This window comes from Lontra canadensis, unplaced genomic scaffold (genome assembly GCF_010015895.1).
Source record: "Lontra canadensis isolate GAN:19392208 unplaced genomic scaffold, GSC_riverotter_1.0 scaffold79, whole genome shotgun sequence".
In the NCBI taxonomy this organism is placed as follows: Eukaryota; Metazoa; Chordata; class Mammalia; order Carnivora; family Mustelidae; genus Lontra; species Lontra canadensis.
The window spans coordinates 9,473,483-9,497,530 of NW_022631073.1; the positions used below are offsets into that span (position 1 = coordinate 9,473,483).

General features: G+C 39.7%; 1 protein-coding gene across 6 annotated transcripts in view; it reads left to right on the forward strand.

Annotated features, from left to right (window-relative positions):
- The window catches only part of ATE1 (arginyltransferase 1), a 157,055-nt gene that overhangs the window by 46,378 nt on the left and 86,629 nt on the right, over window positions 1-24,048 (forward strand). For all 6 annotated transcript variants that reach the window (XM_032882168.1, XM_032882164.1, XM_032882165.1 and 3 more), the window contains one exon: window positions 3,226-3,258. In XM_032882168.1, coding sequence (XP_032738059.1) covers window positions 3,226-3,258 — 33 coding nt within the window. The remainder of the gene's footprint in view (window positions 1-3,225; window positions 3,259-24,048) is intronic.

The following is a 24,048-nucleotide window of genomic DNA, read 5'->3' on the forward strand; positions in this document are numbered from 1 at the left end:
TGGCACGGTTAATAACAAGTCTTGGAAAAAGAAAGAACTTCCTGATCATAACTGACAAGAAGTTTAGCTAAATTTTGTGCTTGAAAAACTGTTGAGAAAATTTTGGTAAGCACTAAGTGCTTTTCTGGAAGGAACGAGAGGGTGTTATGACGTAGGCTACGGATGGAGCTAGAGGTGGTAAGAATACTTAAGAGAAGGAAGGTCAGTAAGTAGTGTGGAACATGAGAACTGATCTGGGTCTATCCTTTTTCCCTTTTTAGAGGCCTGAAAAGTTTTTAAAATAGTACTGATACCCTTTATGCCTGAATGCTAAATACAGAACGTACTTCTTCTTATTTAAAAAAAAATTCAGGGGCGCCTGCATGGCTCAGTCGGTGAAGCGTCTGCCTTCCTCAGGTCATGATCCCAGGGTCCTGGGATCCAGCTCAGGAGGGAGCCTACTTCTCCCTCTCTCTGCTGCTCCCCCCTGCTTATGCTCTCTTGCTTTCTATCAAATAAATAAAATCTTCTTTAAAAATTCAAGAGTAGATGAGATAATTGACAACATTTTTATGAATTTTAGCAACTGAGTCCAGGTAGTAATGTTACTGATGTTGTAACGAGAAACCTGTTTGTGTTTGAAAAGCCAGATGTCAGGGAGGTTGTTCCTATTTTCAACTGTATTAAATCAACATGTCTTAGAAGTAGTCTTTAAAATAGATAAAATAAAATAGATAAAATAGATTAAAGCTGTGGCTATATTTATTTCCAGTTGTTTCTAAAATGATGAAGTATATTCCTGTCTGTAAAATCAGTAAGATGTTTTGTAAACATATTAAGTTTAGTTTCTCAACATTTTGCCTAAATATCTAAAATAGGATCTTTCCCTTAAACTTACTAACTTAACTATGCCCATAACATAATATTTTTTAAGTAGACATATTAGTATAACTATGTTAGAAAAGTGGTGTTAATGTGGACTATAGACTGTGGCCATACTCTTTTTTGTTGTTGTAACAGCATCATTGAGCCATTTTTATACTGATCAGACATTCTGATGGCATCAGAGTGTATGTACAAATATATTTTGTAATTAATTTGCTTTTTTGTAGTTCTTTTTCAAAGTATTACCATTTGTGTTGAATATAATATGTGTCATTTCACAATGAAAATTTACTAATTAATTAACTGAAGGGAACTAGCCGTGGGTTTTCTGGTGTACTAATTGAGAAATAGCATTTTTGGACTTTTTCATGTCCTTTGAGAAGGAGAGTGAATGTGCACCTTGTGATTTATTATTCTGTTTTTACTGGTTTGGGAATTGAGAACGTCTACTTATGTACTTCATGTTTTGGCAGCTTCAAGCAGCATAGGAATTTTTAGGTCTATTTTGAAAAAGCTGTGACAGGAATGTTACATATACATGTGACAAAGGTGTGTGTCAGTTACTGGATCCACAGGGAGACCCTCATTTTCTTGGAGAGTAATCATGTGTTTCTCTTGATTGTTATTTAAAGTCAAGTGACTTCCATCCTAACTGACACATCAGTTACTACTGAACCAGAACTACTTCTAAGTCCTAAAGTATAATGTGTACCACGTCACTAATATGCACATAGTGGCCAGAAACCGGGCAAGAGCCTATTTCTCATTTTGAGATAAAAATTCTCCATACCTCATTTTTCTCCACTGTTAAAACTGGCTAGTCTTTCAGTTCTTTCTTTTTAGTCCTGGGAGGAAGGGTAGGGATAGTCTTGTGTTGGGCTACTGTGAAAATAATCCAAGATCACAAGGTTGCCCTTTAAATTTCAACAGAATTAATTTGTTACCTATCAGCATTATGAAAACTTAAAATTTTGGTATATCTTGCACTTTCAGAAAGTTCTCTTAACAGTTAATATAATCAAATTGTATATTGATATTTAAATTAAGAAAAAGTTTCCTTAAGTAACGGGACCTGAATGATAGTAGTTAATTACATGGCTTTGGTGTGCACTAGTAACATTTTACAAATATATTTGCTTTAGCTTTGTGGGGAGGAAGTGTCTGATATACTTTTTAAACTTTACTATAGAAAACTAGAAATATTCACAAAGTAGAAAGAGTTCTATAATGAATCTGCATATATTCATCTCCTGTCCTCACCAGTTTAATATAATGGCCAGTCTTGTTTGATCTACACACTATCCTACAATAGTTCCCTCCTGACAGCCCCCAGTGATTTTGAAGGAAATCCCAGACATCATGTAATTTCATTGAGAAATGTTTCAATGTGTATCTCTAAAAGAGAATCAAATTATTTGTATTCCCTGTGAGTACTCGCTAGCTTTGTTGTGGAGAGGGAGTTCAAGAGTGCTTGGAAACAAGCCTGTTACTGCATTTTATTGTAGTTATTTTGCATTTAGAAAGATCAAGAGTTTATACTACTTGGGTATTTTACTACTCCAGTAACTCTCAAAGGATTTGAAATGTTGATTTTATAAATAACAGCTAAAAAACATTGTGAATTATCATCACGAATGTATGTGGCGTTATGTGACAGTCCTCACCCCAGAGCTGACCTGCGGTTTGCTTTGTCATTTGTTCTTGGCTCCTCCCTACCCTGCCAAAATATATGTTTCTTTATTTAAATGCTGAGCAATGGCATGTATAACACTTAGTTTCAGATGAAATTCTGTAAGCCTTGGCATGTGTCAGAGAAGGAGATAGTAGAGAGAGCGAGGAAGCATGTGTGCTGAGAGAGAACAGGGTGAACGCTGTGGCCAGGCCCCAGAGTGGGCCGGACTCTCCTCCTTTCACCCTTGCTCCCCAGCCTCCTTGCCTGGTCTTGACTCTTTATTTCTTTTCTTGGTTCCCCTTTGGTTTCTATCTTTGCCTTCTCTTGGCCTTTACTTAATTTCGCCTGTGGCATTCATTGCCAGGAAGATTGCTGTGGAGGATGTGATATTATGTAGGGGTTGTAAGATGAAACCTTAAAAAAGGAAAGCTTTTAAGACTAATTTGTTGGGCTTTAATTCATTTTTATACAGATTTTATTTAATTCAAATAGCTGGATACCACCTGTGATTTCTCTACTCTGTGGATGAACTACACAATAGATCAAAAATGTTAATTTTGCAGACTTTAAAGTTTACTTTAGATGCTGTTATTGAAAAGATATGTAATAATAATTTTTCCTTTTTTGTTGTCTTTTGTTGCGCATTTCTTGGATGAAACTGATCCTGATATTCAAACGTGACTCTGCAGTTTACAAGGTTCCTTTGCAGCTCCCCTCTGGAGGTAAGAGTTTACTCCCTGATATTAATACTAGGATCACTAATGGGACATCACTATTGGCATGTTTTGTTAGGCACTTATTTGGTAATTTAGAGGTGATCATTTTGTTTTAACGCATACTCTTCAATAATGGTAATGAGATGAATACGGACTTTTTTTAGAATAAGAATTCCTGTAAGAAATCAGTCTTGCATTCTAAAGAGCCTTATTGTATCTGTTTCATTCGCAACTGTTGACACTAGCGGAATTGTCTTAACTGCCCTGGCATTAACTGAGAGCTGGAGGAGTTGTGGGGGGTGTTGGGGAGGGGTGCTATTGTCAGGCAAGTTTCTGTTGGTTTGAGAGCACTTTTTCAAACCCCTGAATTGATAAGCAAAGAACAAAGGATTTACCTGTTACTGAGCCTTTCTTAAACGCAGGCATGCTCCCTTCCTCTGTCTCCCTCCCCAACTTCTCTCCTTTCCTTTCCCTTCTCCCTCTCCCAGTGCACTGCCACCTTGAGTCCTCATACTCCTTCTGCAGCGTAGAGCTGAGTTTCCAGTGATAACACTGTGGTATAAAGATATTTAGGAAAAGCACCTGACTTGTGAGTTGACACAAGATGGGTAAGGCTTGGAGGAAGGAGAAGGACAGAGGAGGCAGCAGATTCTGTGGCGAGATGCTCGCTCTCAGAAGCAAAGCTGGGTTTCAGAGCATTCCTTCCCTTACTGTCACACTGGGCAAATAGCAACTTCCCTGCACCTGGATTTTGTTATCTTTAAAACGCAGGTGATAATTCCTATCTGTCCAATGAAGCAGTGGACATAGCAGCATTTTTTTTTTTAAGATTTTATTTATTTGACAGAGAGAGAGATCACAAGCAGGCAGAGAGGCAGGCAGAGAGAGAGAGAGGGGTAAGCAGGCTCCCTGCTGATCAGAGAGCCCGATGCGGGGCTCGATCCCAGGACCCTGGGATCATGACCTGAGCCGAAGGCAGAGGCTTTAACCCACTGAGCCACCCAGGCGCCCCCATAGCAGCATTTTTAAAGTGCTACTCAGGGACACCTGGGTAGCTGAGGCTCAGGTCTTGATCCCAGGATCATGAGTTCAAGTGAGTTTAGTAAATAAAGTGCTACTCAAACCTTAGTAATATTTCGTATTTTCCTCTTGGGCTGTACTGCAGCCCCACACAGTAAGACGCTGTTCTCTGCCTTTCCTTTGTTCTTTCTTTTGCTTCTGTTTATATTGCCTTTATGTTCCCTTCCCCTGTTCCCAACTTGTCCAAATCCTGTCCGTCTTCAGGTTGAGCCTTCACGCTTTGTCCACTGCCCGGCCCTTCTGTACCTCTGCACACAGAGGCAGTTGTTCCCTTTTCTGCTTCTGTGACACTGTGTTCACGAAATTACTGAAGCATTGTGGGTATACGGTGTAGCCCAGTCTGGCACACTGAATACTCTTAGAGACCAGTTTGATGATCGTCAAAGGAAACTGACGAGGCCAGAGAGTACCATTCAGGTTTGGTTACATTTTCTAAGTAATCCAGCATCAAGGGGGAAACAAAGCTCTGTTTGGACAGACTATGGGCTTTGAAATGTTGGCCCATGAGCAAGTCATTTCATCTTTTAGTTAATCTAAAAATGGAAATGGTGATATTTTAGGTTATTAAAACAAAATGAAATAGTGTGTGACAAACACTGAGCACAATGCCTGTCACATAGAATTCTAAAGTTTATTGCAAGAACAATCAAAAAGCAAACCATAAGAAATTTGAAGACAGTATAAATTATATAATTTACTCTTTAGTTGAAGCATTTTATAAGCACAGTAGGATGGGAAGTATCACAAAGGAAAGGATTGAAAAATGAGATTTGCTTCTGTTAAAAATCCTTAATTTTGGGGGTGCCTGGGTGGCTCGGTTGTTAAGTGTCTGCCTTCAGCTCGGGTCATGATCCCGGAGTCCTGGGATTGAGCCCCACGTCCGGCTCCCTGCTCAGCTGGAAGCCTGCTTCTCCTTCTCCCACTCCCCCTGCCTGTGATCCCTCTCTCCCTGTGTCTTTCTCTGTCAAATAAATAAATAAACAAAATCTTAAAAAAAAAATCCTTAATTTTGTTCATTAAAATGTATATAGATAGAAGGCAGTTTGGGGAAGGTGTGATAAGGTTATTATACTTAATGATCTCCTAGAATCAATTTTAAAATGTACTATTTTCTTTCCCATAACTTTTGGTTGTATTTTATGAGATAGTGTGGTGAAATACCAATGGTAATAAATGTTTTAAGAGTTTAACCTTGTAGGGGCGCCTGGGTGGCTCAGTGGGTTGAAGCCTCTGCCTTCGGCTCAGGTCATGATCCTGGGGTCCTGGGATCGAGCCCCACATCAGGCTCCCTGCTTGGCAGGGAGCCTGCTTCCTCCTCTCTCTCTGCCTGCCTCTTTACCTACTTGTAATCTCTGTCTGTCAAATAAAATAAATAAAATCTTAAAAAAAAAATGTTTAACCTTGTAAGTAATCAAAGAAGTATAGTTTAAAAGAACAGTGATAAATGCTTGCTTACCTATTTAGATATCTTTTTTTTTTTTTAATGAATGCTTGGGAAGATCTGATAGGATGGAATGTTTTTAAACTTTGTCTTTTAGAGAAATCAGTTTGGTCATCTATATAAATTCGTATCTGTGGGTTGTGTGCCCGAGTAGTTCTAGTCTAAGGATCACTGCCAGAGAAATAATCAGAAGTGAGGACAAAACTTGCATAAATGTTTATTACAGCATGACTTGTAATGGCAAAAAAATTATAAACAGTCTAAATGTCCAGCAGTAGGAGAAGGTCAAGTAAATAATGGCACGGATAGCCCTATTACTGACAGAACGCTTGACAACTATTAAAGTGGGAATTATGCATGTACATATTCATGAGTGTGTGTTGATCAACAAAACAGGGATAGAAGTAGGATGTAAAGTTATACATGTAAATCTCATTTTAAAAATAATTTAAGCATACAGAAATTAGTTACAAAGAAGATATACAAGATGTTAAATTGTTTGACCCTTTGCTTTTCCATGAAGGAGCCACAACGGGGAGAAGAGAAACCTTGGTAGGTTTTTAGCGGTGGCTTTTGTCATCAGTGTTTGGAAAGTACATCAGGCAAGTTTGATTGATGTGCAAACAGGGTCTAGTTTTGTAGGAAGAAGGTGGGTGGGGAGAAATTGTAGGAGCTTAGGTGAAGAGAATGCTGCTTACCGTCTCAGGTTGGACTCTGATTTCAGCAAGAGCTCTGAGGGGTAACCAGGAAGAATGGGTTTGAGCAGAAGACATTTAGGCTGGATTGGCTTACCTGGACATGGCGTGAGTAAGGAGGCTGGCTGGAGCTTGCTGTCCGCGGCACTACTGGGGCAAAGATCCTTGTAAACAGACCTCACCGATAGACTTTTCTCAAATGTAAGCCCAGTGAGAGAGGACCCTGTTTTTCTTGTTTCGTCTGTGTGTCTGGTTTTAGTAGTAATAGTACAGTGGAGGCTGTGGGTAAATATTTTTATTTTATTTTATTTTATTTATTTATTTGACCACAAGTAGGCAGAGAGGCAGGCAGAGGGAGACAGAGAAGCAGGCTCGCCACTGAACAGAGAGCCTGATGCGGGACTCAATCCCAGGACCCTGAGACCATGACCTGAGCCAAAGACAGAGGCTTAACCCACTGAGCCATGTGGGTAAATATTTTTGAATGAATGGTTGGATGAATGAATGAATGAGCTAGGTGGGGCTGAGGCTGCAAGGAACAGGGTTTTACCCATAATTTGGCAGCGGTCAGCTAAAAACACACAAGTCCTGATATTTGTGTTCCAATATGGTTAACAGTCTTTCTAGCAAGATTGTAGCTACTTAAGATCAGGATCTTTGTCTTTTTTCATCTTTGGACGCTCTCAGGTATAGATAGGGCTTGGAGTTTACCAACTGTACAGCTAGAGTTATACCAAATTTTTTTTTTTATTTTATCTGGTTAAATATTGAGAATCTATGTGCAAAAGCTTTACTCTTTGGTGAAGAGTAGAGGGAAAGTATGATCAAATTTTAGTGATAGTTTCTGTTGTTTTCTGTCTGATCTGCTTTCTCCACTTAATGATCTGGAGTTGTGTTTTACCTTGTTTAAATATCTCTTTTCTTACTGAGCTTATGGACTTGGGAAAGGAAAAAGAAGTCAAAATTACAGATAACCAATGTGCTTTTCTTTGCTTGAAGTATTTTTGGGATATACTTTGAGGGCTTTCTGTTGGAATTTTGCAGGGGCTTCCTGATGACCTAGTTAGTGGCTGCTACCCCAAATTTTCAACAGCACTGAGCCCAGGATTCTGTTCCTTTGCCACCTCACAGAGCCTGCGAGCCAAAGCAAAGCCAAAGCAGGAGAGTGTTAGGAGTCCCAAATGCTTAATTTTGCCATTGAGCTCGTGTTTTAGCTGGAGAAGGAAAGTTACACATACAGTAAATACCCAAACACCTTCCCTAATTTTGATTAAAAGAAAAATCTGGTAGAGACCATAAAATACATGAGTCTTGCAGCAGAAAATGAAGGATACTTTAAACTTCACTGAAACTAGTATGAATGAGCCATGTCCCTTGGTTGTAAGTCCTAAACCGTTAACTGCCACATGAATCTAACGAAATTGTCAGGTTACAGTAATTACATCAGTAACTTGATCTGCTGTCATTTGAATGGAGCCATGTGTGGAGAGTCAGTTACTTCCCTCTGTGGGGCTGACCCTTTTGCATTCCTGTAAGCTGAAGACTAATAGAGCTCATTAAGCTTTATGGGAAAAGAGCTTTTATCACCTCGTCAAGTCAGGCAACATATTTCCATTATATTCCTAATTTCATGTGGCTCCGTGGTTGCTGATGTGCACTCCCCTACTAGGTTCACATCGGCCCTCTTCCTTACAGACATTTTTATTGACGTTTCTAAGTCTGAATTACATTTTGTGTGGCACCACCTACAGATGTCTTCAATTAAATGTAGGTAAATAAAGGGGATTATATATCAGAGGCTAAAAGATTCTTGAAATTCTCTTCCGAATCAGACTTTGCCAGCCAGTCCAGTAGGGTGCAGTCTTGTCGGCATTTCGGAGGGAGAGCGCGACAGGAGAGGTGTTTCTAAGACATTTCACCATGTGTGAATGTAGGGGGCTTAGGTTCTGTTAAGGTATGTCCTTCTGATTTCATTTCAGATCAATTACAGTCTTCATTTAGTAGGTATCATAGTAACTTACCAAGATGTTAGCACCTGTAGTGGATGGGTGCTATCCTAAGCTCTTTGCTTATGTTGTTTTAATTCTCATAGAGCGTCTGTGGGGTAGATATTCCCAGGTTTGTTCTAAGGAAAATTGAGCCTGGAGAGGTACATTGGTTGAGCACAACATCCCAGCTGTCAGTATGTGGCAATAATAACAAGGTAGAAAGGAGAAAATGAAATAATCTATAAGATTTTTTTTAAGTTTTAATTTTACTTCTAATCAGTTAACACATAGTGTCATATTAGTTTCAGGTGTACAGTATAGTGGTTCAGCAGTTCCATACATCACCTGGTGCTCATCATGACCGGTGCCCTCCTTAGTCCCCATCACCTGTTTCACCCCCCCACCCCCCACCTCTGGTAATGCTGTAAGATTCTTGCACTATGTGAAGTGATAAGTTCGGGATGTATTTTGTAAACCCAAGGGCAAGATTTCTCAAGCTTGGCACTACTGACGTTTTGGATCCATTAAATCTTTCTTGTGGGCGCTCTCCTGTGCCTTGTGTGATGCTTCGCAACATCTCTAGCTCCTACCTAACAGATGCCCGGAGCACCCTCCCCCCAGTCGGAACAAAATGTCTCTAGACTGCCAGATGTCCCAGAGGGGCGAATTGACTCCCTCTTGAAAACCACTGCCCTAGAGCAGTCTTAGAAACAGAGAGATACAGTTGATAAGCCAGTCGTGAAGATAATGGCCAGGATAGCATGTTTTCAGTCTCATGAGAGGCAGGAAAAGGAGAGGTGAACAAAGAACAAGTGAGACGGGCAGCAAATAGCAAGAAGTCCAGCCCTGCTGGTTGCATTCAGTGTAAATGATCGGAAACAGGGCTCTGCTGTGTCGACGAGTTCCGTGTCTACACTGTCCCAAGCACATATATAGCTAGTGGTCGTATGTAGATACTGAGCTTTTTAGGATCTGAATTTAAAATTTTAAGGTTTTAGTGAACTTACGAAGCCACATATGGCCAGTGGCTCTCCTATTGGACAGTACCTATCCAAACACTCTAATTAAAAGTTAGATTGTCAGATTCAATTAAAAAAAAAAAAAACAAGATTTACCTTAACTGTGCTGACGTGGATCATTTAAAAGTAAAAGGCCAGAGTAAGGCAAACCACGCAAATGCTAATCATGAAAAAGTTGGAGCGGCTATATTCTTATCTGACAAAGCAAACTTCAGGGCATGGGCTGGCAACTGAAAAGGAAGAGGGACATTTCATAGAGCTAAAAGGTCAGTTCATCATAGAAAAATGCAGTAATCCAAAGTGTGAGACAGTAATAGAGCCCAGGAACACCTGGAGCAAAAGCCAGCGGAACTGAAAGGAGAAGGAGTCCAATCCACAGTCATAGTTGGAGACTTTAGGACAACTTTCTCTATAGTTGGCAGAAGAATTAGAAACTAGAAGGACTACAGAAGATGTGAACGACACTATCACACAATTTTACTTCATTGACCTCTGCTGAACACTGTACCCAACAGTGACAAATGACATATTTTTTCAAGTACACAGGGAACATTCACTAAGATCAGATGCTGTACCATTATACAGACCTCAGTAACGGAAAGGATCAAAATGGAATTGTTAGACTCGATAATAGAAAGAACTCATAGCTCAGTAGTAATAAGACAACGTAGTTAAAAAATGGGCAAAAGACTTGATTATGTATTTCACCAGAGAAAACATACAGTTGGTTAATAAGCTCATGAAAAGATGCTCACCGTCCATTAGGGAAATGCAGATTAAAACGACAATGAGATACCACCACAAACCCCTTAGAATGGCTGTAATCAAAAGACAGTAACAGGTGTTGGCAAGATGTGGAGAAATTAGCAACCTTATTCACTGCGGGGATGGTTAAAATGGTATAGCCATGGTTTTGCATTTCTTCAAAGTATTAAAGATAGGGGGGCACCTGGGTGGCTCAGTGAGTTAAAGCCTCTGCCTTCGGCTCAGGTCAATGATCCCAGGGTCCTGGGATCGAGCCCCACATTGGGCTCTCTGCCTGGCGGGGAGCCTGCTTCTTCCTCTCTCTCTGCCTGCCTCTCTGCCTACTTGTGATCTCTGTCTGTCAAATAAATAAATAAAATCTTAAAAAAAAAAAAAAATATATATATATATATTAAAGATAGGGTTACTGTTTGACCCCAAAATACAGGAATAACCAAGCAAAATGAAAAATAGACGTCCAAAGACTTGGATGTGAATGTTCATAGTGGCGTTATTCATAATGACCAGAAGTTGGGAACAGTTGAAGTGTCCGTCAGCGGGTGAGTGGATAAACGTCTGTGTGGACAGTGGAGTACCATTCAGCCGCAACGGGCACCAGTTGTGATACAGGTTACAACGTGGGTGAACCTTGAAAACATTACGCGAAAGAAGCCAGACATAGGGGGCTACATGCTGTGTTTCAGTTTTAATGAATTATTCAAAAAAGGGAAATTTAGAGAGGCGGAAAGCAGATGAGTGTAATTAGAGGTAGGAGTGAAGGATTAAGTACATAGGGGGCTCATAGGAGTTTGGAGATGATAGAGATAATCCCAAATTTGATTGTGGTGATGATTCCACAGTTCTATAAATTTGCTAAAAATCACACAATTTATGCTTAAAATGGGTGAGTTTTTATCATGTGTAACTAAAGCTGGGGGGAAAAAGGCATATATCATTTCTTCATCCTTTAATTTTCTAAAATGTAGAAAAGATCTGATTCAACTTGGTATCTTACTTCCTTACTATACCCCTAGTTGTGGTGTTAGTGTTTGCAGATTTAGTATTCCCCAAGACAGTGTTATATATTGAAATAGATATGTTTGAAGGAATATTAGCTATTTAGTTAATACTCTTAATTTTAAGTGTTGGCCATTAGTGTATTTTGATAGTTTGTAAAACCATCTTTCCAAACTTTTTTTTTTGAAGTTGAGAGCGACTTCTCACTTGGAGCTCTGCGATGGACTGCAATAATGTGGACATTTGGGTGCCTCTGTGTACACTAATTGCAATCTGCATGTAGTAGCAGGAAAAAAAGGACCATTAAAAACCTAACTGTCTCTTTAATCTGCAAGCAAATGAAATACCATTGCTTGGGGTGGCTCTGGTAGATGTCGGGATATCTCCAGTGGCCGGAATTTGGAAGAGGGAATGGCTGTTACCAAACTGGGTTCTGTAGAGTTGAAGGGAGCTTGCAGAGGTAGTAGTCAAGGGGTGACGTGGAGAAGATTGAGCTGTTAAACTTGGAAAGGGAGTTAAAACCGTTTTACCAAACAAGGAGGATCCTGAGGATCTGATAGCCCGGGAGCTGGCCCGAAGTGGAGAGCCGTGAGAGAAGGCTGGGAAGAAGGTTCAGCTGGGGGACTTAGAGGAACTTTCACCTGCGGTCTGGTCGGGGGCCTGGGAGCACCAGCTGTGCGTAGAGAGTCGGGACCAGGGCAGACAGAGCTATCTGACCGAGGGCTAGATCTCAGAGAATGGTTGTCCGGCTGTGTTGGTACTGAATAATTTAAAAAGGAAAGTGAGGCTGTGCCTACTGGATAAAAGGGAGTTAAAGTGAGAGGTGCTGTTTTTTCTAGCTAACGTGGGTTGGGGAAGAGTCCTGTAGTTTTCAGGCTGGGTCCCGTGTGCTGTAGAATCAGGCCGAGTAGTGTTGGGCGGAGGCACCAGTTTAGAATTCTAGAGATAAGATAATCATTGGGATTATCACTTGATTGCTCTCCCGTTCCCTTAGGTCCCAAGGGTGTTGGGCGCTTGTGGCTGGGGCTGCTGACAAAGAATCGTTTGAACTAAAGACATTTCCTGTTTGCCCTCTATTTACTTCGGTAAGCAGGGCGTAAGCATCTTTTATGTGGTAGTCGGAAGAGTATTCCCTGGGCTCACACCCAGCAAGTGCTGGTGGAATTCCAGCTGCTTCTGGATATTGCGTGACAGTTGAGCCAATGTTACTTGAAACTTTATGTTTTAGAATGAAATTGTATAAACTGGAAGTCTTTTCCTGGAAACCAGTCTCCTGTGATAAAAATATCAAAATTCTGAGAATAAGAGAAAAAGTACTAGAATAAAAACCCAGACCTTAAAGAGGAAAAATGCCATAAACTTCCTTGTTGAAGATGTTTCCGGCATGGAGCTTAGATTCGCTTAGGCTTCTTAAAAATCCAAGTCCTTTCCAGGTACCTTTTTGCCAGATCAGTCTTCCTTTAGCAAGTAGTTACGGTTTTCATCATTACTCCAGGGATCTTTCAACTGTGTTCAAAATTAAGGTCATCTGCCTTGACAGTTTTCATTACCCATTACATGTGCTTGAATGCTTCCGAAAATGTTTGAATAGTAAATCCTGGGGTGGATTAGTTTCCATGGGGATGTCAGTCTTGTTTGATGTTTGCAGTCATTCAGTTTTAAATAAAAATATCGGGCTGGGTTGTCACTGGGGGGATGCTTTTCCCCTCTAGAAGAAAGACTGGAAAAACAGGTCACAAATTGAACTGATGTTAAATAAGTTTCATTAAGGTAGTTACTCTTGATTCTAAGGTGTTTGTCGTAATCTTCAATAAATTTTTTTAAAAGATTTTATCTATTTATTATTTGAGAGAGAGAGAATGAATGAGAGAGATCATTAGAGGAGAGAGGTCAGCGGGAGAAGCAGACTCCGTGTCAAGCAGGGAGCCTGATGTGGGACTCGATCCTGAGACTTCAGGATCATGACCTGAACCGAAGGCAGTCACTTAACCAACTGAACCATCCAGGCTCCCATCTTCAATAAATATTGACTAATCTGTAGAATTGTGAGGTTTGAGGTTCTGTTACTTTTCCTTGTAAGGTTTTGTGGTGCCTCAGTAGATGTCTTTTTATTGGATAGTTAGGTTTTAAAAATATAAGGAAATGTCAAAGCAAACAGTTAACAGATTAACATCTTAATTTTTTTTGTATTCTGCAATAGAAATGCAAAAATAAGTTCCTTGCTTATTTCTGTCACACTTATTAAACACATTTACTTTAAATCATTCTTCAGTGATTTAAGCTCTATAAAGTTCAAATTTTTGTCATCACAGTGCTTTTAGTTTAAGTTATGAGTATTAGGGTGGACTATTTTGCTTGCTTTGAAGCATTTCATTTCCTAAGAATTATGTCATTGAGAAATACATTTCTTGATTCATCCTCTGGCTTAGTAAGTTGCTGAAGCATCTTAATTCATTACATTAAATAGAACATGTTACTGTATTGTGATTGTGTTCTGACGTGGGCCACCACAGAAGCAGTGTCCAGTGAGAAAAACACCAATAGTTGAGAATTCCAAGTTTGGGTCCTTCTCGTTCATCTAAATGGGTCTTGTGACCTTGGACAGGCCCCTTTATCACCCTAACCCTCACTTTTTCATTTTTAAAGTGATTAGGGGTATCTCAAATGAAGAACTCCCTCAAACTGAGTGATCTTAGCTAACATTTTAACATATTTTGTACAGTTGACTCTTGAACAACGTGGTGGGTTGAACTGTGGATCCACTAATACGTGGATTTTTGTAATAGAACAGTATTGTAAATATATTTGCTCTTATGATTTTATTAATATTTTCTCCAGCTTACTTTATTGTAAGAATACAGTATATAATACATATAACCCAAAATAATTGACTATTTCTTTTATCAGTTATGTTTCCTGTCAATACTGGGCTATTAGTAGTTAAGTTTCAGGGAGTCAAAGGTTATTTGTGTCTAAGATACCATCTTCACACCCATCAGGTTGGCTGTTATCAAAAATAAGCAAACAATAAATGTTGGCATGGATGTGGAGAAATTGGAACCCTTGTGCATTGCTTGTAGGCATGTAAAATGGTGCAGCCTCTATGGGAAATGAGTGGCAGTTCTTAAAAAATTAAAAATTGATTTACCATATGGTCCAGCAATTTCTCCTTTAGGTATATACTCAAAAAAAATTGAAAATTGGGGCTCAAACAAATACTGTGAACCAGTGTTCGTAGAGGCATTGTTCCCAAGAGCCAAAAGGTAGAAGCAACTCAAGTGTTTATGAACAGATGAAGAGATAAACAAAATGTGGTCTGGGCATCCCGTGGAATATTCCTCAGCCCTAAGAAGAAGGGAGACTCTGACACAGGCTATGACATGGATGGACCTTGAGGACATCATGCTAAGTGAAATAAGCCAGTCACAAAAAGACACATACTATGTGATTCCACCTACCTGAAGTAGTTAGAGTAGGCAAATTCAAAGAGACCGAAAGTAGAACAGAAGTTCCAGGGGCTGGGGAAGGTGGAGGGAGGGAGTTACTGTTTAGTGGATACAGAAATACTTGGCAAACTCAAACAAACTCGTAATTTAAAAAAATCTATTCATATATTATACGTAATACTAATAAATCTGAGAAAGACATGCTTTTTAATTTATTTTTTCTCTTTTAAGATTTATTAGAGAGGATATGACTGGGGGGAAGAGGGAAGGAGAGGAAGAAGCAGACTCCCCATGGAGCAGGGAGCCCCACTTGGGGGCTCCATCCCAGGACCACGGGATCATAACCTGAGCCAAAGGGAGAAACTTAACCAACTAAGCCACCCAGCACCCCCCTCTTTTTCTTTTTAAACCAAAATTATTAAGCCAGTTTGATTTATTTTAAAAATGTTTCTGAGGTAGTACTTTCTGTTAGGAGTTTATTTTCTGTGTATTTGGAGAATATTTGATTTATATAATATCTATAAGTCAATTTTACAGAGCTCCTCTAATAAGGAAATGTGATGTTATGATCCATTAATACCCTCTGAAGGTAGGAAAATGTTTCACATATAATAAGAAATAAAGACTTTTCTGAATCACAAATTCACAGACAGAGAGCTCTGAGCTCCGGTTCTGCAACTTGAGCTATAGGTCACATGTAAACACAGAAACTCATGGGTTCAGATCTCAAAGAGCTGTTCTCCTTAACTGACTGAGCTCAGAGATACACAGACAAAAAATACCCCTGGTGAACCAGAGTCTCTGCCTCCTCTCATTCAACAGAGAATGGATCTACGTCATTCATCCAATAGACCGTAAACCGAATCTAACTCCTGCTGCCACTGAGGGGCTAACTTACTGGTTATCAAACAGAAACAAAAACAAAGGCACAAACATAGTGGAGAGGGAGAAAAAGACAGAGAAACAGCACAGCTGGAGCAGTGGGAATGTCTTCGAGAGTCAAGAAAAGACAGGCTGGGTGTCACAGACCACGAGGGCCCTTGTGCATTTCTTAGCTCCAGTAAGTGTCGCTTGAGCTTCTCAGTAGGTCACCTCCAAAACTGCTCAGCTACATGGTCAGGTAGGGAAAAGCCTGATAACCATACATGAACGCATTAATTAGTGCCAGTATCAGTAACAGTAAAGCTGGTGCAAGGAGCATTTGTGAAAATATAGATACTGAGTTACACACGCACACACAATTTAATAATGGGTTGAGATGAGTTTGCTAAGTTGATTAGAATAATCAAGCCCAGAACTGCACTTAAACCATAAGAGACTCTTAACTCTAGGAAACAAACTGAGGGTTGCTGGAGGGCCGGTGGGTGGGGGGAGGATGGGGTGACTGCGGGATGGGCATTAAGGAGGGCATGTGATGGAATGAGCAGTGGGTATTATCTGCGCGTGATGAATCACTAAATTCTATCCCTGAAACTAATGATACACTATATGGACTATATGTTAACTAAATTGTATCTAGAAATAAATGAGGGGCGCCTGGGTGGCCCAGTGGGTTAAAGCCTCTGCCTTCGGTTTAGGTCAGGATTGAGCCCCACATCAGGCTCTCTGCTCAGCAGGGAGCCTGCCTCCCCCTCTCTCTCTGCCTGCCTCTCTGCTACTTTTGATCTCTGTCAAATAAAATAAATAAATAAATAAATAAATGAGAAAAGAATACCCAGTCATTTTTTTTTGGCCTTTATCAAATTTCAGGTATCACTGGTTCTTTTTAACACAGACTAATAATTCTTCAACCTCAGTCTCTAAAACTCTTGATTATATATTAGTGCATTTTTATTAAAAATAAAAGGAGAAAAGAGTATGTATCATCCACGAACCCTGTATTGATAGTACCCGATGTTTTTTCCCATCTTTATCAGTCTGTGTGTGTGCTGTGCACATGTAGAGAGGGAAAATTTTCATCTGGTTGGGATCATACATGGCATTTTATATTGTCTTCACTTGACTTGGAGAAATGTCTATAATGTTACTAAAAATTCTTGGTAAAAATAGCTTTTATTTATTACATAATAGTTCCTCATATGAATGTACTGTAATTAGCTTATTTTATTTTACAATTTTGTTTAATTTGGTTCTTTCTCCCAATTTGGAAGTACATAGACGTTGTCATGGTACGGTGTCATGGACATAGTAGGAGCAGATTGAAATTGTTAAGTTAGATGCTAATGAGTTGTTTATTGAGATTATCAACAGAAATTGAGGCAGTTGGTATATAGTTCGTTCCTCTCCGATGACCAGCTAATCTTCATCAACTCAGGGATTCTGATAAAATCGAGGCATTTAGAAGTTTACCCGGTATAAAATACTGTGTAGCAATTAGAGAGAATTGTGTGAATAGGAACATCATAGGAATTCTTCCTAATTCTAAGGCTATAAAATATAAGTGATTTATGTTACTTAGCAAAATCAACTTTTATATGCTTTTTGAGCAGAGGAAGTGTTGCTTAAAATAGAGCAAAAGAAAATATTGTAACTTTGGCATGCACTTTCTTTTATTAATATCATTTAAATGTAGTTGTCTTTGAATTGGAATATAAGTGGTGATTGGAAATAATCATATCAGAATAAGCCTGAATAGACTAATAATTGTGGTACAGGCTTGTTACAGAATTAGCATAATTTAATTTGTAATACCTAACTAAGATAATTGAATATTTTGAAGGCTAAGATTAATAAATTTGTCCCCTCTAATGTAAGCTGGGTTGTAAAATATTGACATCCAGCATGATATCAAATCAGGGTACTCACAGTTTCTGTTATTGTCAGAATGAGCCCCCCAAAACGTAACCTAGAAAGACAAAAATATTTCTTGGTGGTGGTGATTGCAATGCCTGTTGGTAGCTAAACCCATCAGGTAATGTTCCCCACTAGTTCAAGGCTACAGTTGTCTTCTTGAGGCGGGGGATTGTCAGCGAGCAGGGACTCGAGCTACCTGAGTGTTGTGTCAGTGAATGGAAGTGCACGGTTATGGAGTTTTCCTTTTCCCGGACATTTATAGGATTCTGATTAGAGGAAAGTGTAATGTTCTTTGGTGGATACTCCAGTCACCATATATTTTCTCAGAATTGGTCCTTAAAGTATTTTAATTTCACATACTTTCGGACCTAACTAGAAACAGGGCTGGAGTCTTCCAGGTAGATTGTCATTATATCTACCTTATAATATAGCTCTGAGGCAGGAAGTGTGTTACATTGGGGGCCATCTATAGTGTACCGATTGCCAACAAATTAGATGCTAATTAGATGCTAAAAAATCAAATGCAACCACTTCCCAACAAATTAGGAATTGGTTGCATTTGATTTTTTTATTAAAGATTTTATATATTTATTTGACAGATCACAAGTAGGCAGAGGGGCATGCAGAGAGAGAGGGGGGAAGCAGGCTCCCCGCTGAGCAAAGAGCCCAATGTGGGGCTTGATTCCAGGACCCTGAGATCATGACCTGAATTGAAGGCAGAGGCTTAACCCACTGAGCCACCCAGGCACCCCACATTTGATTTTTAAATCACTTATACAAGACTACATGATAGATAGTAACCATGAGTATTGCTATTTGTATTTTCCAACTTAAATTTATTTGTTGTCTTTACTTCTTATAGACTGTATTTTTTCAAATTAGCTTTGAGTTTTCTTTTTTAAGAAATTAGGTAGATTTTGATATCAGAGTGGTTTAGCACATCTTTGTGTTTTTATTTTTGAAATAAATCCCGATGCAGTGCCTGGGTGGCTCAGTCAGTTAAGTGTCCAATTAAGCATCTAACTCTTGGTTTCAGCTCAGGTAATGATCTTGGGGTCCTGAGAGCCAGCCCTGCCTCGGCTCCACGCCCAGCGGGGAGTTTGCTGGAGATTGTCTTGCCCTCTTACCCCCCACCCCCCAGCTCATGCCTTCTCTCCCTTTCTCTCATATTAAGTAAATAAATATTTTTAAACAAAATAAAATCAGTCCGAACTTCAGTGTTTCATGAAACTTAACAAAAGAAAACAATTGCAGAAATAAGTTCTTTCAATACAATGCAGACTTTGAATCAGGTGCTTAAAATGATTTCCTTTGGGGGCCTCCATGAACTGCTGTTTAAAAAAAATGCAGGACACTAATTGTCTAATTGTAGATTTTTGTGTGCACAGGCGTGGTCTGGGAGAGGTACTTTTGGATGTCTTGGGAGGACAGTGCAGGTTCTGCTTTCTTAAAGGTCGTGAAGACCTTCCCTGTTCAAAGATAATACTATCTTGGTACCCATGGTTAAGTCTGCCCAACAAATAAATTCTGCCTCTGGTCCCGGGCACGTGACTCCCCCTTTGTCTGTTCCTTTGAGTCTTAACAGTGTTTTTTTAGGCCTGAATGAGGTACGTGGAGGCAGGTGGGTCAGGAGACAGGTGTACTATCAGAGTACATATACACCCATTTGGGGAGTGGTTTAAGTAAAAGCCGAAATTGGCCTATTAATATTGATGCCATTTCTACAGAGCGCCTTTGGTGTCCTACTGCAGAGCTCACTCATCAATAAACCTCGCCATTCTTCCCCAGTCTTTAGGATGTTTTTTCTTTTCTCTAGTTAGTGGTGAGCTCTGCTACATTTTTTCCTGTTATCAGCTAAATCCTTGCAGTGGAGGAGCTTCTGAGAAATAACTTCGCTTATTAATTCTTTCCCATAGCCAGAATGTGCAAAATGCAAGCATGAGGAAGGTAAACTATTAGATCTTATTGATCACATCACTGATTTATGGTGAAATTCAGATAGAGGCTATTAATTAAAATAGCTGCTGTTCCAGGAGCTACCGGTGTAATCTCGCAGGTGTAATCTTTTAGGGTGTGCCATGCAGACCCCTTAAAACGAAAAGCTAAAACTGACCCAGATTTGCTCACAGTCTGCGAGATGCTTTTCTTTGTACATTATCATTTGTTCTTCACAATGATCTTTGAGGGTGAAGAGGAGTAGGATTCCTGTTTTAAAAATGCTGAGATGGGAGACACCTGGCCGGCTCAGTTGGTAGAGCACGGGAATCTTGGTCTCAGAGTCGTTGAGTTCAAGCCCCATGTTGGGCATGGAGCCTACTTTTAAAAAATGCAGAAATGGATAGTTTAAAAGTAGTTATTGCCTTGGTAAGGTAAAATAGCCAGAAAGTATACAGTGAAGTTAGGGCTCATCTCCAGCTACTTTAATTCCAAATCCCAGACTCAAGTCACTGTACGGTCCTCCCTTTCTTTTTATAGCTTACAGTTCATAGCCTCCTTCACTACCTGTATTTTTAAAAATTCACTTATGTGAGTGCTCTCAAAAGTGTCCTGCAATTCCTGATGGTCCCTGAAGCCTCCAGCAAGAGATCCTTGAGGTCAAAATGATATTTTATTAGCCTTTTTCTCTCTCATTCTCTTATGGGTATAGGGGGTGTTTTTCAGAGGCTGCATGGTGACAGCAAATACAGAAGCACTTATGAGATCCAGCTATCCTCTGCCAAACCAGACATTAAAGAGATTCCAGAAATGGAAATCAGTGCCATTTTTCTCACTAAATTTTTGTTTTATTTTGGAAAATATAGTAGTTATTTTTTAACAAGTGTTATTCATTGTTATTTTTAAGCAAATAACAAATACATACTTTAAAAAAATTTATTTTTTATTTTTTTATAAACATATAATGTATTATTAGCCCCAGGGGTACAGGTCTGTGAATCGCCAGGTTTACACACTTCACAGCACTCACCATAGCACACACCCTCCCCAATGTCCATCACCCCACCCCCCTCTCCTGGCCCCCCTCCCCCCAGCAACCCTCTGTTTTGTGAGATTAAGAGTCTCTTATGGTTTGTCTCCCTCCCAATCCCATCTTGTTTCACTTATTCTTTTCCTACCCCCTAACCTCCCACATTGCATCTCCACCTCCTCATATCAGGGAGATCATATGATCGTTGTCTTTCTCCGATTGACTTATTTCGCTAAGCATAATACCCTCTAGTTCCATCCACGTCATTGCAAATGGCAAGATTTCATTTCTTTTGATGGCTGCATAGTATTCCATTGTATATATATACCACTCTTCTTTATCCAGTCATCTGTTGATGGACATCTAGGTTCTTTCCATAACCTTCACTACCTGTATTTTTAAAAATAGTTTGGCTATTGTGGACATTGCTGCTATAAACATTCGGGTGCACGTGCCCCTTCAATCACTACGTTTGTATCTTTAGGGTAAATACCCAGTAGTGCATTTGCTGGGTCACAGAGTAGCTCTATTTTCAACTTTTTGAGGAACCTCCATGCTGTTTTCCAGAGTGGCTGCACCAGCTTGCATTCCCACCAGCAGTGTAGGAGGGTTCCCCTTTCTCCACATCCTCGCCCGCATCTGTCATTTCCTGACTTGTTCATTTTAGCCATTCTGATTGGTGTGATGTGGTATCTCATTGTGGTTTTGATTTGTATTTCCTTGATGCCGAGTGATGTGGGGCATTTTTTCATGTGTCTGTTGGCCATCTGGATGTCTTCTTTACAGAAATGTCTGTTCATGTCCTCTGCCCATTTCTTGATTGGATTATTTGTTCTTTGGGTGTTGAGTTTGCTAAGCTCTGTATAGATTTTGGACACTAGCCCTTTATCTGATATGTCGTTTGCAAATATCTTCTCCCATTCTGTCAGTTGTCTTTTGGTTTTGTTAAAATTTAAAAATACTAGTTTTAATATCTAGTACAATAAGTATCTCCTGAACTTATCTCCAATGAGCAAAATCTCCTTGCCATGCTCAGTAAGTTCTACAAGTGTAGAGAGATTTGGAGACCAAGAAGTGTGAGAGCTGCCAATTGACATCCTTCCTGCATCTCTGTTACTCTCTTTCCCAAAGTGTCTCCTTTCCTGTAGAATCTGTAATTGTATCACCCTCTGTGTTTTTAAGTAACAGTTGAAGGATGTTAACAATTAATAGACTTTATTTCATTTCATTTCCTTTTGTTTTGTTAACAATTAATAGGCTTAAAGAAGTAAGAGGTTGAAGAAATGCGACAGTCCCAAGTATTGAAATAGGATTCTCGAGGCAGTCAGTAAAGAGAGACTCGTCATTGACTGGATGCGGAGGGACTGAGCCCCTTGGAGAATTAAGAGAAGGAACTGTTTTAAGATGTGGATCTTTCTGACCTAGTGGGGGTGAGGGTGACAAATCTATGTTAACTGAAGATACACACATTTGTAAAAAATGTGATCTCTAGTTGCTCATAAAAACCAGCAGGTATCCTAATACTAGCATATTGAAGCATGTGGCATGAGAAAGTTCAGTGAGTCTAGATGTCAGGGGTGTTGTTCAGTGACTAGAGAGACATAACCAGGAGTTCTATTGATTTCTGATCACAGACTGACTTTTCTTTCTCTTTTTACCACCTTCTCTCTGTCACTCAAATTTCTGTATTCTTCCCATGTTTTAATGTTAAATAATTTGACCTAAGGGATCTTATTTGAGGGAAAGCCTGTTATGGCAGTTTTATGTCAGGTGGAAGGATAATACTGATTCAACAGATGTGTGTGTGTTCACAAATATGAAGCATGTGGGTGAAATCAGTTTAGTATATGATATTGGAAACATGGTAGGCACTGCATTTTTTCCACATTTCCCAGCCAGAAGGGAGTGATCTAGGGGCTCTGGCTGCGCCATCTCTTCACAGAGGGCCAAGGCGATCAGTAATTCAGCTTCACCTTCAACCCGTTTCCCACAGCTGCCACGTACCTGTTGAAAAACTTGGAAGTATTAATTGATTTACCAAACTGAGAACCGCAAATCATTATTAATCAGTAGTGCTGAAGCAACCAGATGTACCTTTTGGAAAATAGCTTCTTCTCTGCCTTCGCTTAGATTGTTTTCCACTTTTTAAATCTGATTTTTAAAATTGGGTCAGTGAAGGTCCCACAAGAGAGTAAAAGGAAATCATTCATTTTTTAATTACCAGAAAACACATTGGAAAGAAAAGGAATACAGCAAAACAAGTTTGAAGGAAGTTGTTGGACGGGGCGCCTGGGTGGCTCAGAGGGTTAAGCCTCTGCCTTTGTCTCAGGTCATGGTCCCAGGGTCCTGGGATCGAGTCCCACATCGGGTTCTCTGCTCAACGGGAGCCTGCTTCTTTCTCTACCTCTGCCGGTTACTTCCTCTGTCTGTGCTCTCTCTCTGGCAAATAAATAAATAAAATCTCTAAAAAAAAGAGTTAAAAAAAAAAAAAACAACAAAGTTGTTGGAAACCATGCATTGAAAAACTTTGTTTTCCATGTTGCCTTACCTGCTGACTTAGATATCCTAGGGATATTTGTAAAATGAAGATGTTTAAATGTGTGTGATTGGCGGATCTTCTTAGGATCGCATAACATTAGCATTGGCTAGGGGCTGGGAGGCTAGTTTGTATGTCAGTTTACAACTTCATGATTTAATCATCATTGATTGTATTGCTGAACTGACTCCTGGGTTTCTTGTTTCCTCATCTGTGATGTCGTGGGGGTCAGAATACATAGTTGAAGGACTCATTCTTTCTTCGGTAATTATAAGGCCAAATAGAGTTCTGCAGATGGAGAAGATCCTTGACTTCCACATGCATCGAGAGCTGGGAGTAGTGGTGGGAGGACACATTGGTTGTGACTGGACTCACAGGAGGACAAACAAGTAAAGTAAGTGAAAGCAGGTTTTTAAATGGGAGGTCCAGGGAATGAATGAAATTATTAAAATTGGAAACCAAGAAGGTAGTTGCAATTTGGAAAAAAAGTTTTCAAGCTTGTTCAACAAGCAGGGCTGAGTCATATTTAGGGTTAACATAAACTTTTGGTCATTTACTTATTGAGATAATGCTTATGAAGTCGTACTGTGTGTTTCATAAGTACATTTCTAGTGAATGAATGCACACATTAGATTTAATGAGTCCTAGAATGATGCTAAACTGAAATTATGCAAGAATTTCGATTCATTTCAAAGTCATCCAATTAGCTTTTACCTTGGAGGCTTCCTGACGTTGGCCGGCTGCCCGCCTTCCATAGCATAAACTACAGCTTGTCTCTGGTTCCTCGTCACTGCGGGGTTGCTCTCCTGCCTCATTCTTTTTAAAGACAGGAGCTGCATTCCTATGAGCCTCAGAGTTTGCTTATATCTCTAAGATGGTTTTCATAAAATTGAGTGATACGTAGGAATTTGTGTACATATTTGGAGTAGTCTGGCTTCTGAGACAGGTGATTCAACTTCAAGGCCATTAAGAATTTAGAGTGTTGGTGTCAGTTCAGGTATTGTAGTTTTAATAGATGAATATCCTTTCCTTTTTTTTTTTTTTTTTTTTGCTTCTTTTTGTTGCCAGTTCT